Here is an 18,523-nt window from a genome sequence, read left to right as displayed (position 1 = left end):
TTTTGTCTGGAAACCATTTCTCTATCGTCAATAATGCGGACGCTAGAATTTTCCAAAGTTTTGTGGACACACGGATACATGGGCTTGTATGTGTCTGTATGAAACTTCAAAAATAAATATCTCAACTGTTTATGAAGATTAAGAAAAGATTTTTGGTGGGTGCTTACCCCGGTGATCGTTCTTTCTTTTCCACTGATTTGCATTTTGTTGTTATAAATGTTTGTTAATTGTTTATTAACAAATTCTATTTTTTCATAACTTTTCATGGCCATTGTCTTATGGAATATTTAGTTTACGTTATTTCTTGACTTTTCATGCATCCTTTTTGATGCAATAGTCGAATTTATCTATTTTTCAGAATTATGATTTCTCTTTTGTATTTAAATTATTCGTTTGTCTTTTCATTTATTTCAATCGGAGTCATATCATTCTTAGATTGACTCGTATCAATATATACGTGGAAATTTCCAAGATTTCGTCATTTTTGAGAGGGTGCGTTACTCGTCCTCGCGGTTTAACCCTGTTCTAACGTCCCAAAGCTGAGTTTCTTTTAATCATTGATATGTGGGCTCCTGTATGGTCCCGAATTATTTTTATTTTAAGTAATTATTTATTTATTCTGTGCAATGATTGTATTAAAGGTCATCGGCTTGCGACGTCAGAGGGAGAAATACTGTTCCGTCCTCCGTCAATGTTTCTATCTTTTCATTTCTTTATTCTTATTTATATATAGAATCCTTTTGGTCATTCATCTAAGAATGTTTTGTTACATGACCTCTGGTTGATATATATGATCAGTTATTTATAGCGGTATTTATACTTTGCAATTGCTTCTATTTTTCAGAATTATGATTTCTCTTTTGTATTTCATTCTTCGTTTTTCTTTTCATTTATTTCAATCGGAGTCATATCATTCTTAGATTGACTCGTATCAATATATACGTGGAAATTTCCAAGATTTCGTCATTTTTGAGAGGGTGCGTTACTCGTCCTCGCGGTTTAACCCTGTTCTAACGTCCCAAAGCTGAGTTTCTTTTAATCATTGGTATGTGGGCTCCTGTATGGTCCCGAATTATTTTCATTATAAGTAATCATTTATTTATTCTGTGCAATGATTGTATTAAAGGTCATCGGCTTGCGACGTCAGAGGGAGAAATACTGTTCCGTCCTCCGTCAATGTTTCTATCTTTTCATTTCGGTAGTCTTATTTATATATAGAATCCTTTTGGTCATTCATCTAAGAATGTTTTGTTACATGACCTCTGGTTGAAATATATGATCAGTAATTTATAGCGGTATTTAGTATTTATATTTGATTGATTTCATCCTTTATATTTTGCAATTGCTTCAAGGGGATATCATTCATAGAAAACGTATGTGAATACGTAACAACATCGTGGGAATCACTTTTTTTTGGCTGCACCTAGACAAAATTGTTACGTATTTCCGGTGAATTTGGTGTTATTAGAAGAAATAAAATCTCAGTTGGTGTCATTGTTTCAATATTGTCCTTCCGTTTTTGATTTTAGTAATTTAGGGAAGCCGAAATAACAATTTTTAACCGTCGAGCGGTAGCCGATTAAAATTTGACTTGCCGATTTTAAGAAGGACATGCTAGATTGATTTATTTTAACGTTGAGAATTTACCGAAAACCGTAAATAGTGGTTAAACTTTCCCTTTTTGGAATATCAAACGACATCCGGGTAGAAAGAATAAATGTTTTCCTCATGTTACTCACTTTCGTTATTTCTTTTATAATTAGTCCTTTGGGTCGCTATCTGGACGGCTGCTTGGCTGGATGGATGATACGTTTTCCGTAGTCTTTTTGAATAAAGTTTTTTTTTTGTTATTTCACTTATTGACGTTTTCTTTTCTGGATTTCCGAGAGAAACAAAATTAATAAATATATATATATCGAACGAAAACTGTATTTTTAATCGTTGGTTCACTTCACTAAGAGAGTGCGGTTTGTTTTAGATTACATAATTTAATTGTTAAATTCTCGTGGGGTTCGCAAGAGACCGTTCGTAAACGAGCATCTTGGGTCGCCTCGGCAAAATTTATCAATTAATTTTACTGAAGATTTGGAATGAAAGAGTTAATTGTTAAATTCTCGTGGGGTTCGCAAGAGACCGTTCGTAAACGAGCATCTTGGGTCGCCTCGGCAAAATTTATCAATTAATTCTATAAAAAATTATGCAATGAAAGATTCAATTGTTAAATTCTCGTGGGGTTCGCAAGGCACCGTTATTTAAACGAGCGTCTTGGGTCGCCTCGGCAAAATTTATCAATTAATTCTATTCAAGAGTGATTTTTCACGTAAGTCAACCGATAAATTCTCGTGGGGTTCGCAAGCCACCGTTCTTAAACGAGCGTCTTGGGTCGCCTCGGCAAAATTTCTCGGTATGATTTGTGTGATGGGGAAGTTAACACTTTTTCACAACACTTGGTATCACTTCTTTTTTATTCACCACAAATTCTTTACTTGTTTGAGACTTGACATGTTTAAATTTAATAATTAAAGTGAATGGTGGCTTTAGAAAAATATTTCATGTAAATGAATCTTATGTCGAAAAATGCGAAAGGTAAAATAATTGTGAGTTCAACAGTGCAGACAGCAAAATTATCATAAATTCAACGGTGCAGAAGGCCAAATTATTCTAAGTTCAAGAGTGCAGAAGGCCAAATTATTCTAAGTTCAAGAGTGCAGAAGGCAAAATTATTCTAAGTTCATAACTCACGAAATTTTTCCAAGTCCACAACTCACGAAATATTTTCTAAGTCCAAAAATAATTTGGAACTTAGTCGATTTAATGTTCCCGGAGCTCTTCGGAGAGATGACTGCTGCTGGCTGATGTTGAAGTTGAACTGCCGTTTCTCTGCGGCACTGAGACTACTCTGACCGATTATTCACCGCGTCGATCGTTGGCGCACGCTATCCAGTAGTAGGGATGGTGGGGATGCTTCGTTTAACGTGCAACTCCACTTGACTGAGAGTAGGGATGGCGCGTGATGCGTATTCATATGTTCTGTGTGTAGTCTCATCTAATGCTGTGACATTCTCTTATGCCTTATTACATTTTTCATTTTTACATTTTTAATTCTTAAAAATTATTTCTGATATTTTGACAATGATTTTTCTGTTTTAAAATTAATTTTTGAACGTGATTTTCACTATAGCTTAAATGGATCCTTTTGGCATCCTCATGGTACTACTATAAGCAATTTTTGTCTATTGACATTGTCTCTTGACAAATTTGACAAAATTCGTTTTTGACCCTATTTTTGGTCTAGAAATACGATTCTAGTATTAAAACTTTTTTGACAATTTTTTATAACATTTCAATTGTTAATAACAATAGTATTTTTCAGTAATCAGGAACAATTATTCATCCATTCAAATGTCCACATTTTATAGCATTTTTCCATAAATTTTCATTTTCTTAACTATACAACTTTCGGAGATATTGACTTGACCTTGAAAAATGTTTATTAACTTTTAATGGCGTTGTTTATAACGTGAAAAATCTAATCAATGGCTCAGTCGTTAGAGGATTCAGTGGACTATTTTTATGGATTTTTCGGTAGCAATTCGTTCATTAATTTCGTGGTTATTAACATTTACAATTAAGATCGCTAATTTATCAAAATTGACATGTTTAAATTGTTGAGTTTTGTTTAATTTTCTTTCATATTCTTGTTCTTGTTATTTAAATGCACTAATTTCGCCAATTTTAGATTTTTTAGGGGTAATTCTTAATGACATGTCAATAGACATTCAGTTTTGTCTATTGACTTTTACAATTTTTTATTACATATTTTTGTAGTTCACAATTTATGCCGTAGTTTCTATATGGGATGTTTTTGCATATGTCCCATAGGGAAAGCGCTATCAATTCTCGAACTTTATTTGCATACACCGATACAAGGATTTGAGTGTGTGTGTATAGTGTGAATTATTTAAAAATCAATATCTTCACTGTTTATGAAGATTAAGAAAAGATTTTTTTTGTTACATATCAAGGATCTACTGAACTTCCTTTTACGATTTTTCTGAATTGTTTACAGGATTTTTCATGTACGTTTTGTTTACAACAATTATATTTGTTAATAATTTTTATCATTTTTATGAATGGAATAAATAGTTTTCAATATATGGAGTCCTTTTTTGTCTGGAAACCATTTCTCTATCGTCAATAATGCGGACGCTAGAATTTTCCAAAGTTTTTGTGGACACACCGATACATGGGTTTGTATGTGTGGGTGTGTGTAAAAGTTTAAAAATGAATATCTTCACTATTTATGAAGATTAAGAAGAGATTTTTGAAATACATATTTAGGATCTACAGAACTTCCTTTTACGATTTTTCTGAATTGTTCGTAGAATATTTCATGTATATTTTGTTTACAACAATTATATTTGTTAATAAATTTTATTATTTTTATGAGTGAAATAAATAGTTCTCAGAATATGGAGTCCCTTTTGTATGGAAACCATTTCTCTATCATCAATAATGCGTACGCTAGAATTTTCCAAAGTTTTGTGGACACACGGATACATGGGCTTGTATGTGTCTGTATGAAACTTCAAAAATAAATATCTCAACTGTTTATGAAGATTAAGAAAAGATTTTTGGTGGGTGCTTACCCCGGTGATCGTTCTTTCTTTTCCACTGATTTGCATTTTGTTGTTATAAATGTTTGTTAATTGTTTATTAACAAATTCTATTTTTTCATAACTTTTCATGGCCATTGTCTTATGGAATATTTAGTTTACGTTATTTCTTGACTTTTCATGCATCCTTTTTGATGCAATAGTCGAATTTATCTATTTTTCAGAATTATGATTTCTCTTTTGTATTTAAATTATTCGTTTGTCTTTTCATTTATTTCAATCGGAGTCATATCATTCTTAGATTGACTCGTATCAATATATACGTGGAAATTTCCAAGATTTCGTCATTTTTGAGAGGGTGCGTTACTCGTCCTCGCGGTTTAACCCTGTTCTAACGTCCCAAAGCTGAGTTTCTTTTAATCATTGATATGTGGGCTCCTGTATGGTCCCGAATTATTTTTATTTTAAGTAATTATTTATTTATTCTGTGCAATGATTGTATTAAAGGTCATCGGCTTGCGACGTCAGAGGGAGAAATACTGTTCCGTCCTCCGTCAATGTTTCTATCTTTTCATTTCTTTATTCTTATTTATATATAGAATCCTTTTGGTCATTCATCTAAGAATGTTTTGTTACATGACCTCTGGTTGATATATATGATCAGTTATTTATAGCGGTATTTATACTTTGCAATTGCTTCTATTTTTCAGAATTATGATTTCTCTTTTGTATTTCATTCTTCGTTTTTCTTTTCATTTATTTCAATCGGAGTCATATCATTCTTAGATTGACTCGTATCAATATATACGTGGAAATTTCCAAGATTTCGTCATTTTTGAGAGGGTGCGTTACTCGTCCTCGCGGTTTAACCCTGTTCTAACGTCCCAAAGCTGAGTTTCTTTTAATCATTGGTATGTGGGCTCCTGTATGGTCCCGAATTATTTTCATTATAAGTAATCATTTATTTATTCTGTGCAATGATTGTATTAAAGGTCATCGGCTTGCGACGTCAGAGGGAGAAATACTGTTCCGTCCTCCGTCAATGTTTCTATCTTTTCATTTCGGTAGTCTTATTTATATATAGAATCCTTTTGGTCATTCATCTAAGAATGTTTTGTTACATGACCTCTGGTTGAAATATATGATCAGTAATTTATAGCGGTATTTAGTATTTATATTTGATTGATTTCATCCTTTATATTTTGCAATTGCTTCAAGGGGATATCATTCATAGAAAACGTATGTGAATACGTAACATGACAATGGTGAGTGCAGTTGCTTTTGTCTGTTTTAGCGACAAAAGCAACTGTAAAAGTCTATTATAGTTTATTCATTGATATTATTGTCGTCTTTTTTTTTTGTGAAAAATCAACCAATCACGGTCCTTATTCCATAGTTTTGTGATTTTTACATATTTTATCGTTATGAACTCTATCAGGGGATTCTCCGGTACATTACCTCGAAAGTATAAGCTCCTAACCCACTGAAATTCAATTAAACATTTCATAATTTTATTTTTATCTAAGCGTTGCATGTTTGACAGTATTTGATTGAGTTCAACTATTCGATTCATGTATTTCACTATTTAATCTCTAATTATTTGTTGCACTGAGTTTTGCAATCCCACTTCACGTATTTAATGTTCCTAGTTTTTTTTTGTTTTTCATTTCAGTAGTCTTTTAAATGTTTTAATTATTTGTCGACACAGTTTGGCTTCCTTGCGCCAATCATATTCGTCATTCATGTAAAATTTTATGATTTGAGGATTCGTGTCCAATTTTATAAAGTGCATGTTGCCAAATAATACTCCTTGTATGACAGCGATGTGTAGTGGTTTAATTATTTCTTCGAGATTCTCTGTTAAATTGTTAAGCGTTGCCGGTTTTTCCCTTGCTTTTCTGCAGTCTGCGATTTTTGTGGCATACGTAGTAAGTTTATTATATATTTTATTCCTCAGACTAACAGGATAATTCAGTATTAAGGACGCTCGTAACGTCCTGTATCGGATTGACGGATCCATTTTATGTATTCTGTAATCGTAGGTTTAATTTAGATATATATTCGTGTAGGTATTATTGAGAAAAAGGGAGGTGCTTATAAGTGGTTACTTCCCAATTGAGTAAACCCAGGTATTGCTTGCAGTGAACATATATAGATAGATATAGAACATTTAAATTTCATGAAATTTTTTTTTTTTGCCCAATATATGTTTGATTATTTGATTTTTAAATTATTATAGGCTTAAGCGTAGTGTTAAGTGGTCCAAGTCACTTTCGTATAGTTAAATTACGTATTGTCACGTTTGCGAGGTACCCATAGATCTTAAATATTGGACTTTAATGTAATTGAACATAATATAACATAATAAGAGATACAGTGTAGTAAAATAATAATCTTCTGATCCTGTTCCGGTCGTGTTCTTCGGTATCCTCAGCTCCTTGCTGTTCTGTTGTCCGTTTTGGTATCATGGATCGACTAATGCCTGCGGATCAACTGCCGAAGTCTGGTCATAGTACGTACATTTGTTGTTTTCTTTGGCTAGGATTATTAGAAAGGTATGGGGACGTTCATATGGTAAGGAAGGTTTCGTTCACCCAATGGTGCTGTGACAGATCTATCTATATGCTGTTCCATTTTGGTATTCAATTTTCTGCGATTTGTTCACGTTCTCCACTCATATCTTGCATTCGTACTTCTTGTTGGTAGCGGAGGTTGAATTCCGGTATTCGTTTTCATTGATTTTGAATTATTGCTTGACTTGGATATCTTGGGTTCCCATTTCCAGTATGATGATGGTTATGCTGCTTTGCACTGTAGAGAGTACTTCTACTGCATGCTCGCTCCGTTGTAGTCTCCATTATCATGTGGAACTTCCCATCGTCGTCACGATCGTGTAGAATGTTTGTTTTACGCATGTAAGGTAATTTGAATATCTGTTGTTTAGTGTTGGTCAGCAAGATTGTGACCTCTCTTTTAAATATTTTGTTTTCATTTTCTTCGTCCTTTTCCAGGTGTACGCGGTATTTTCTGAGTGAGAACATGACGTGAGCATCTTTCCAGCGATAGTTCGAATTGATTTTCGAGTATCAAGAGGTCGGAAGATGGATATAGGGGAGCAGGTAAGGAAAGCAAAATAGGATTGTGTTTTGTTCGTCGTTGTTGTTTTCTTTTCAGGCCGAAGGTCCGCAGAACATCAAGTTCGATCCCTGATATCCTGAAGAATTAGGTGCCAATATTCGGAACCTTAAGCCGCAACTGTAGGGCGTTGCATGTTTCAGCTCATTCATGCTGAAGGAATTTCAGGCTTATTCTAAATCTTACACTTCAATTCATAATTTTACATACTACTCGTCAGTGGCCTATCGTTACAGTATTTTATTATATATTCTACTTATTTCTTCACTTGTTTTCAGGTTATCGCAAAGGTGACAATCGATACTCGAACTCATGCCAGCCCACAGTATTGTTACTTCATGAGTATGATTCTAATGTTATGCATATACATACATGTATATACATATGCATATGTATATGAATATTATAATTTTTATTATTTATTTAGTGAGGCTATTTAACGGGATCTGTGTCATTCCGTCGGCGTTCTTTTACCGTTATAATTCAAGCGTTAGTAGCCATTATGAATAGTTAAGTTTAGTATTATTTTTTTATTTTTATTTTGCAAGTTTCTCTCATTTTCTCAAGTTAAGCCTGAAGTAATAGAAAGAATATCCTACCTTTATCTGCTATCATTATCTGTATCTATTTCGTCCGCCGAAATCTCCTCCAATTCTTCGTGACTATCGGTATTTTCTATTTCGTCGATTTTCGCTTCGCAATATTGTTTAAATACATCTAATAATTTATGCATTTTTTCTACTTTCTTTTGCAATTGTCTCGCGATAATTAATATTCGGTGTTTCCTTTTCCTCGCCTCTAAGATTTCTTTATTGGGGTGTCTCCATATCCTAATCATACGAGGGCGCTCATTCGTGTGTCTGTCCATTCCTGATTCTGGAATGGTATGAGACGTTTATTTCTTTATTTACGGAAGAAAAAACGTTTCGTTCCATTTATAACTCTATATTTTGCATTCAGTGCATTGCAAATACGTGCTCGTGCAGATTAGTGCTACCTTCACCTAGATTATATAAAAGGGATGCGGACAGCAAAAGTCGGGAAAAGAAAAAAAAAAATTATGTGTCTAAAATATTAAGTGCAGCATGGTAATGTTGCGTGCTCTGTTATTATCTACTTTGTCTAATGTTTTTTGACTAAACTATTTTCATTCTTGATACCGTTTGGAATCAAAAGTTTGGTTGAAAGCGCGTTATTTTTCCCCTAGCCTTAGTTTGCCAAAAATTATGATGTATGTCCAATTTTTGGTTTACTGATTGTTATGCTGAAGGAATTAATAAATGTCGCACAGTGTAGATATTAAATATGTCATGATTTATATTAATGACCTCTGTTATGTTTTTGTTTTAATGTCTACAAATGTTGATTATGAATGTTTGACTCGATATAAAGCATTGAGAGTACATTCGGTACGGGATTATCTCCCAATAAAAAAAAAATGTATATGGACATTATGATTTTATGCACATATGAATGAAAAATAAAAAAAATCTATATCTATATATGTATACATATATATGTAGGTTATTTCATTGAATACAATGCTAGTGATAATTATAAAAAAAATATAGAAAGAGTAGTTTCGAATACTGTATAAAATACTATAAAATAATATTTATTTAGTTATTTATTTTTTTTTTTTTTTTCTATCTTATTTCGCCGCCGTTTCCCTGGGGACCCCTTGGATCGTCACTCCCAAAGTATTTATTGACTCCAAACCCCATTGAAATTCGGCCTTCTCCCCGTCGTGTAATGGAATCGTGTAGGTTATGATTGTTGAGTTTCTATTTCAGTAGAATCCTTAAGTGTTGAATAATTTTTAATACAACTTCTAGTTGAGTCTTCCACGCCGGTTTACCTCCAAACGCCATTTCGATGATTTCTGGGTTGGTGTTTTCTAGTATTATTACGTGTATATCTTCGCTGATTGAGTTTTGCAGTATCTGGATATTCAATTTTCCAAGAAATCGTTTCACATCTGCTTCTATAAATTTCAGGTGGCTCACGGGTTTAGCCCCTCCGGCGATTTTCAGTAGATCTTTTTCAAATCCCTTTAGCCTATTAAGTAAGTGTTGTCGTTCTTGTGGTGGGATTTGGTCGCGAAGGTGAGTGTGATATTCACTTAGCTTTACGGTCCTGTCCATTTCCTGTTGAATGATAAAGCCAATTTTTAATGTGAGGTTTGAGAGCTGTTGTCAATGGGTGGTGAAGATTTAAGCCTTTTGAGTGATTAAAGAAACCAAAGCGTGAAGATGCGTCTGTGATTACTGAATGTTGGAAAATGTCCCCCTTCCCTAATTTCACTTATTTTCGTGCCAGCAGGTCTTTTAGTTTCCTCCTCCTGGTTTCCTTAATCCTTCTCCGCCTTTGCTCTTCTTCCGCTTTTTCTTCTCCAATTCTCTGCTTCCTTCTTGATTTACTAATTTTAAACACATCCGCCAACCTTTGCTTTTTTTCTTCTAATTTTTCCTTCATCTCTAAGAATTCGTCCTCATTTGCAGTAGCATATTGTTTTCTTCGTCCTTCAAGCGTAGGTATAGGAGTAGGCTTATAGGTAGGTTGAAGTGACTCTAGTCTTTCAAGAATGATGTACGGGTTCGGAAGGGTTGATGGGTTGGGATTAATATATTTGGGGATATATGGAGTGACAGGTCGTGGTGGTGGTATTACTGGTATTTGCGTTGGGGTTTCAGGCACAGTTGTAGGACAGTAACGATCATGTCGAGGGTCATGTTCATCAATGTGATAGGTCGACTTGTTGGGTGTTGTTGTGTCCATTGATGCGGCGTAGAAGATGAGAGGTGTTTGTGAGGGTCTTTTATTGTTTATGTCAAGGCCTGTATACACCCTATACCTTGGGTCGTTGGGGAAGACATTGATAACATATCTAGCAGGTTCATCGTCAAGAGGATGTAAGACATACGTTTCGTCGGAGTGAGTTGGATCAGGCATCACGATTAGGTGATTCCTCATAGTTGATGAGGTGCTTGGTTGGTGTGAACTGCAATGGTTTTCGTGTGAAGCGCCTGTTGGAATGGATACATCGGTGATATTGTGTGTAGATAATGGGCCAGGTGTATTTTGATGATTGATAGCAGGGTTTGACGTGCTAGTAGAGATGTGCGGGATTTTCATAACTGGGGTGGTGCTGACTAATCCTTGATTAGATGACGGTAGTACGTGTAGCGTAGCGTGAGTTGCAGGTGACAGTGAATGGAGCGTGATTTTTTTAGGTGAGGATGTTGTGATCTCGGATCGGTCATGCTCATTGGGGATTATGACTTCTTGCGTGCAAATTGTAATTTTTACATCAATTGGTGCAAATGTATCTACTAGGATTTGTTCTATTATATTCCATGGGACGTCGTCGAATTGATCAGTCTTAGCTATGCTAATTGATTTGATATTGAGATCAATTATTGCGTTGTGAACAGATTGTAACCCTTCGCGAATGTCTTCTTCGACCACTATGTTGTTCCTATTATTACGCAGGGGTAGGATGAGGGTAAGTTTTTTCTTATAAGGTATAACTTTTACACGGAGTAAAGTGAGATCATTGATCGGACAATCGATTGTATGCAGTATTTCCAGAGCTCCATTATCGCAAGCTTCACCCCTAATAGAAGTAAAGATAAGATAATTGTCTTGTCGCATGGCTAAATTGTCACGACATTCAATTACCTGATCCGAAATTATTCGCGAATTTGGTGGTAGTCTTTCTTTATTTTCCCTTTGTCGTTGATTCTCGAATGGAACGCGAGCTGTTGGGAATATTTCTTCGCTCGAATCGCTTGAATCATCTGAGTCAGGTACATCGACCACAACTGCTTCATTCTCTTGATTGCTAATAGGGTCTGTTCTGAGTATATCAGTCGAGTTGTTATCTTGTGCATCCTCTGGGAATATGAACATGTCGGACATAATTTCAGTAAAGTCTGCTAACCCTAGAGACCCGTCATCAAAAAATGTTTCATCTATTTCATCACAAGCGGCTGGGGGTAAATAGTGGGATGGGTCGATGTCTTGATTATTTGCAACGCTTGCAGGATATGACTCAGAGCTGCGTTCGCTCTCCGCTAATCCACCGTTACTGGATAGCTCACTGTGATTATGTTCGTTATCTGAGTCATTTCCTTCAGGTGATATCAGGGGTTCAGATGCCGGATGTTCGGCTAAGATTTCCGTCGCGCTACTTGAGCCTGTCTGTTGCGTGATATCTTCGTCAGCTATATTACTTCTTTTATTTCTACCTACATTCTCACTGTCCTCTGATTTCGTGCTGTTATCTACTGCTATATCAATATCATCGCTTCCCACACGAGATCTTTTCGTCAGTGCTTTTGTTACCTCTTTCTTTTTTCGTTTTGCTGGGGCCGTAAATATTGAATCACTAGAAGAGGTGTCAGAATCAATCGTGAAAATTCTTTTTATATCTAACAAAGTATCATCGTTGTCGCATTCTGTTTCGTTATTAAATGGAATATTTCTAGATAAAGCATCAGCATTTGCGTTCACTAACCCTGGTTTATATACTATTCGGTAATCAAAATCCTGCATACTTAGTCTCCACCTAACAATTCTAGAATTTGGCGACGACACCGAATTAATCCACGTCAAAGGCCTGTGGTCTGTAACTAATGTAAATTTCCGACCGTAGACATAAGGTCGAAAGTAGTTTACCGCATAAATGATAGCAAGCATTTCCTTTTCTATAGTTGAGTAATTTCTTTCTGATTTTCCTAATACTCTTGAGATATAGGCAATTGGAAGATCTTTACCAATCTCTCCTTGACTGAGAATTCCGGCAATGCCGTATCCGCAAGCATCTGTCGTGATTACAAACTCCTTGGTGAAATCTGGATATTGCAGTATGGGAGATTTGCACAGCGCGTTCCGTAAATTACTAAAGGCTTTGTTTTCCTCGTCGCCCCATTGAAATTTCTTGTCTTTCATTAGGAGAGAGGTTAAAGGTTTGGCGATTTTTGCATAATTTGGGATGAATCGACGGTAATACCCGGTTAGGCCAAGAAATTGTCTGATATTTTTCTGATTGGTTGGTCTTGGAAAATTTTGGACAGCTGTTAATTTTTTTGGTTCCGGACGTACTCCATCAGATGATATAATGTGTCCCAGATAATTGATCTCTTTCTTTAAAAAGTGACATTTATCCGGTTCGAGTTGCAAACCAGCCTTTCGTAAGCGCTCACTTAAATTTTGAAACTTTCGAACATGCTCTTCAAGAGTCTGAGAATAGATCACTATATCATCCATGTAGACGAATAATTCTTTACCCTGTAATCCAATTAGGACTTTATCCATCATTCTTTGGAATGTTGGGGGTGCGTTTTTGAGACCGAAGGGCATGCGCGTAAACTCATAGTGCTGATAGGGTGTAGAGAATGCGGTTTTATGTGTGTCATTAGGATGAATAGGGATTTGATGGAATCCACTAGCAAGGTCAAAGCTTGAGAAATATTGGGCATTTCCCAACTGGTCTAATATTTCATTAATGTTTGGGAGAGGGTAGGCGTCCCCGATGGTTTTTTCATTGAGAGATCGGTAGTCAATTACCATTCTCCATCTTTTATTTCCTAAGGAATCTTCCTTTTTCGGAACTATCCAAATGGGAGAACTATAGGGCGAATCGGATGGTTTAATTATACCTCTTGCCTCTAATTCTGTACATTGTTTTATAATTTCGTCTTTGTGAATAGGAGGGAATCTATATTGTCGTTTGAATACAGGTACGTCATCTATTGTATTAATTTGATGAAAAATAGCATTTGTAGCACCTAAAGCTTCGCCATTAAGAACAAAAAGGTCTTGGTGTTGGCTAATGAGTTCAGTAATTACAGTATTTTCTGTTTCAGTCAAATGATCGAGATAGAGGAGGTTTTGTATAGATTTTGCACGTTCAGCAGTGAGTTTATCGCTTGAGACTACATTAATGGGAATAGTATCGAGAGGTGGACTTGCGAACCAATTTGGCTTGTGACTTAGATAGTCGAGTTTTTGAATATGAGAATTAGGCTCTTCTTGAAAATTGTTTTCGCGGATCAGTTCGCGCTGTGCATCAGTCTCTCCTCTACATGTTAACCAACTACACTGGCCCATCTTAATCACAGGCGTAGGCAAGGTCAAATCTTGATCACTTTGATTGATAGCTCTGATGTATGCGTTTCCTTGAATATTCAATTCTGGACTTCCAATTATGGAAACCTTGTCTGCAATGTAAATATCCGAGATAAGGCCAACCGTGGGTGAATCTTTGGTTAATTGAACTGTAAATGCACAGGAAGAATTTTTAGGAATTGTTTGATAGTCGTCGTAAGTTATTTCCATCACTACATTATGGAAAGAAAAAGTTTTAGATTCATACGAAAGAGTGGCTCTGAACTCATGGAAAAATTCTGCGCCAATAATTCCGGCCTGAATTATAGGAAGATTGTCGCTCACTACATGAAATTTTATGGAATAGTTATCAATGTTAATTAAAACGGTTCCAAGGGTTTTAATAAAATTGTCAGTAATACCGTGAAGCTCAATAATGTCTTTGTTATTCATTGGGGCGTGAAAATTAAGAGCGCTGATTTTAATTAAATTGACTTCCGCACCACTATCGATCATCATCACCGTTGGTAATTTTAATTGTGATGAGTATAATGTAACGGACGCGATCTTTGTTTTTCCAATTTGCACGTGAGCAATACGAGAATAAGGCTTTAATTCTGTCTGTCCTTTCGAATCGAGAAGTTTTTCTGCAGTAGTCCTCTCACTAGATCCATTGGGTTTTACGGGCGCGGTTAATCTGAGATTTTCAATTGATTTTTCCGTGTCTAATTGTGCTTCTTTTAGATGATGGACATCGCTAGTTTCAATTGATGATGTTTTAGGGTTATTTGATTCCGTATGTGTTCGATTGGGAGGATTTGTAGCTACGGATTCATTAGCGTTAGATAGTTGTTCAGACGCGCGCCGCGCAGTGGTGTTAATGGAACAATCGGAATTTATTTTTGTATTTTCTGTGGAAATTTTAATCTCTGATTCTACTGGGGAAACTATCGCATTAATCGGTTCGTCAGGTATACAATTAATGTTAACGTTCGTCTCTGAATTATTTTTTTCGAATTGATTATTATTAACTGAGTCCTGTACTTTTTTTAACCCCCGGGATTTCTGTCTCAATTCTTCATGATATCCGAGTCCGTACCGCATTAATGATGGTTTTTGTTCCCATAACGCCCTAAGCCCTTCATGTGTTTTGATGGCATTAATTGTTCGTGCTCTTTGATCGACGTATAATTCTTCTATGGTTTTGATCGGGATTTTCGCTAGATCCGCTCCGGAAATATTTATATTACTATTAATTGCGCTTTTCAAAGTGTCCTGAATATTTAATTTAGAACTTCGTAGTGTGCAATCGCGTTTTATTGAGTTCCCGTGGTTGTTCCCGAAGTCGAGGGGAAATTCGGTTGGATTTGATTTTCGCTCGATTGGTTGCACGGGTTTTGAGATAGTGACGGGATTTGATTCGGATTGCTCCCCGTAAACCCGCCAATATTCTGTTCGGGGAGTTGGCCATTTTTTGAATTCATTTCTTTTTGTCTGTTCATGTAAGCTAACTTTCTACAGTTACTCAAGTTATGCCCTGGCGATCGACATAATTCACAAAAAACTCCCGGTATATAGCTTGGTTTATTGCCGTTTTCCTGCCCAAAATTGCTATTACTTGAATAATTTTGAGTACCAGTATTATTAAAGGAACTAAAATTGTTTCGATTTGCAGAAAAGCGATGATTATTCCATGAACCTGGGTTGCTGAAATTCCTGGGATGATTATTGTGATATCTATTTTGAGATATTGCTTTTGAGTTACTAAACCCTTGTGGTGTTTTGCTGAACCCGTTTCGATGTGAAGTTTCGTTGTCCCGTCGATTGAAAACGCGGTTGTCCTCTTGTGGAATGTTTGCATTAACTCCAGAGCTGTGTGAGTTAGTTTGAGTTGTGCCAATAAAATTTTGGGGCTCGTGAAATCGAGTCATGTCGCGTTCGTGGATTTTATACACTTCGATTGTATTTTTAAATGTTTCATCTAGAGTCGTATGGGGTTTAGATAAGCATTGGATACGAAGCGAAGGTGGAAGACCATTCAGAAAGGCTCTAATAGTATCTTTTTCAAGTTTAGTGACATCTTCTACTGTTAAATATTCTCTTTCAAGCGTTTCAGTTTTAATTACATCAGAATAGAGGCTTTTAACGTGGTTAATGTAATCTACAACATGCTCTTGCGATTTCTTGCAAACATTCTCAAGCGCTGCTTTCAATTCATTTGCAGTTTTATAAGGATCAAAAAAGTTGCGTAAATTAGTTTCAAGTTCCAGAGGTGTTTGATATTCCAAATTTTCTAAGGTTATTCGTGCACGTCCTTTAAATTTCTGACGAACAAGTGCTAAAAACATGGGAACGGTAGACTGGTCGAGCATAGAGCATGCACGATTGCAAGCTCTCATAAATTGTGTAACTGTTATATTGTAACCGTCAAAAGAAGGTATATACGAGAGTGCATCTTTAACTGTGATTCTACTCGGAATGTAGTGCGCATTGATAGGTGTATTGCTGGGTTGTGATTGTGCAGTTTTATTTTTCAATAAATCTATGTCATTCTTAAGGGTAGCCATCTCATCCAGAATTACGTTAGTTGCCAAATAATTTTGATTTGAAATATTGGGTCGTTCAAAGTCTCCTTCCGACGGAGAATTACTAGTCTGCGTTTGACATTCTTTCAATTGTTTTACTGAAGCTTGTAGGTCTTTAATTATTTGGGCCTGTTCTTCGATTAATTTCAATCTTTCCAAGAGTTGTTGATTAAGCTCGCGGGCTTCTTCTAATTGCTCTGGTATCTCACCCACATTCGTTTCGTAATTATCCATTTTGATTGATGCAAGTATTGATATCTATATATATAAATTTTGTTAATGTATTTCAAAAATCAAAAAAAAAACAATGAATCTGTATGAATATATATATGGTAACGAGTTGAATTAATCGATTAATTTTTGAGATTTACTTTTTTTCTTTCAGAACAAAAAAAAACTCGAGTAAAATAAAATGAAGGATGAAACGAAAAACGAACATTGGTCAGTATATCGTATCTTCTAGGATGATAGGCGTTAAAAGTGCTAAAATTCATTAGATTAAAATTACGTGTGCGACCAGCCAACTAATGCAATAAAAAAAAACGAAAAAGTGACTGAGAAAAACCCCACACTTAGCACCATTTTTGTTACGTATTTCCGGTGAATTTGGTGTTATTAGAAGAAATAAAATCTCAGTTGGTGTCATTGTTTCAATATTGTCCTTCCGTTTTTGATTTTAGTAATTTAGGGAAGCCGAAATAACAATTTTTAACCGTCGAGCGGTAGCCGATTAAAATTTGACTTGCCGATTTTAAGAAGGACATGCTAGATTGATTTATTTTAACGTTGAGAATTTACCGAAAACCGTAAATAGTGGTTAAACTTTCCCTTTTTGGAATATCAAACGACATCCGGGTAGAAAGAATAAATGTTTTCCTCATGTTACTCACTTTCGTTATTTCTTTTATAATTAGTCCTTTGGGTCGCTATCTGGACGGCTGCTTGGCTGGATGGATGATACGTTTTCCGTAGTCTTTTTGAATAAAGTTTTTTTTTTGTTATTTCACTTATTGACGTTTTCTTTTCTGGATTTCCGAGAGAAACAAAATTAATAAATATATATATATCGAACGAAAACTGTATTTTTAATCGTTGGTTCACTTCACTAAGAGAGTGCGGTTTGTTTTAGATTACATAATTTAATTGTTAAATTCTCGTGGGGTTCGCAAGAGACCGTTCGTAAACGAGCATCTTGGGTCGCCTCGGCAAAATTTATCAATTAATTTTACTGAAGATTTGGAATGAAAGAGTTAATTGTTAAATTCTCGTGGGGTTCGCAAGAGACCGTTCGTAAACGAGCATCTTGGGTCGCCTCGGCAAAATTTATCAATTAATTCTATAAAAAATTATGCAATGAAAGATTCAATTGTTAAATTCTCGTGGGGTTCGCAAGGCACCGTTATTTAAACGAGCGTCTTGGGTCGCCTCGGCAAAATTTATCAATTAATTCTATTCAAGAGTGATTTTTCACGTAAGTCAACCGATAAATTCTCGTGGGGTTCGCAAGCCACCGTTCTTAAACGAGCGTCTTGGGTCGCCTCGGCAAAATTTCTCGGTATGATTTGTGTGATGGGGAAGTTAACACTTTTTCACAACACTTGGTATCACTTCTTTTTTATTCACCACAAATTCTTTACTTGTTTGAGACTTGACATGTTTAAATTTAATAATTAAAGTGAATGGTGGCTTTAGAAAAATATTTCATGTAAATGAATCTTATGTCGAAAAATGCGAAAGGTAAAATAATTGTGAGTTCAACAGTGCAGACAGCAAAATTATCATAAATTCAACGGTGCAGAAGGCCAAATTATTCTAAGTTCAAGAGTGCAGAAGGCCAAATTATTCTAAGTTCAAGAGTGCAGAAGGCAAAATTATTCTAAGTTCATAACTCACGAAATTTTTCCAAGTCCACAACTCACGAAATATTTTCTAAGTCCAAAAATAATTTGGAACTTAGTCGATTTAATGTTCCCGGAGCTCTTCGGAGAGATGACTGCTGCTGGCTGATGTTGAAGTTGAACTGCCGTTTCTCTGCGGCACTGAGACTACTCTGACCGATTATTCACCGCGTCGATC

General features: G+C 35.6%; 2 protein-coding genes across 2 annotated transcripts in view; both read right to left on the bottom strand.

Moving 5' to 3' along the window:
• The window catches only part of LOC135171775 (uncharacterized), a 77,594-nt gene that overhangs the window by 17,021 nt on the left and 42,050 nt on the right, over window positions 1-18,523 (bottom strand). The window contains exon 5 of the mRNA XM_064138348.1: window positions 1,740-8,627. The gene's annotated coding sequence lies outside the window, so the exon portion shown is untranslated. The remainder of the gene's footprint in view (window positions 1-1,739; window positions 8,628-18,523) is intronic.
• Window positions 8,353-18,509, bottom strand: LOC135171776 (uncharacterized). Its single transcript, XM_064138349.1, has 6 exons — window positions 18,367-18,509; window positions 17,338-17,552; window positions 10,172-13,975; window positions 9,884-10,018; window positions 9,610-9,789; window positions 8,353-8,627 (listed from the first exon to the last, which is right to left on the bottom strand). Exons 3-6 carry the CDS (start codon window positions 13,863-13,865, stop codon window positions 8,353-8,355), a joined length of 4,284 nt encoding a protein of 1,427 aa, XP_063994419.1. The 5' UTR covers window positions 13,866-13,975; window positions 17,338-17,552; window positions 18,367-18,509.

Source organism: Diachasmimorpha longicaudata, unplaced genomic scaffold, assembly GCF_034640455.1.
Source record: "Diachasmimorpha longicaudata isolate KC_UGA_2023 unplaced genomic scaffold, iyDiaLong2 ctg00000102.1, whole genome shotgun sequence".
NCBI classification, from domain to species: domain Eukaryota; kingdom Metazoa; phylum Arthropoda; class Insecta; order Hymenoptera; family Braconidae; genus Diachasmimorpha; species Diachasmimorpha longicaudata.
Note: the sequence above shows the minus strand (reverse complement) of the source record. Positions and strands in the feature narration are given on the sequence as shown.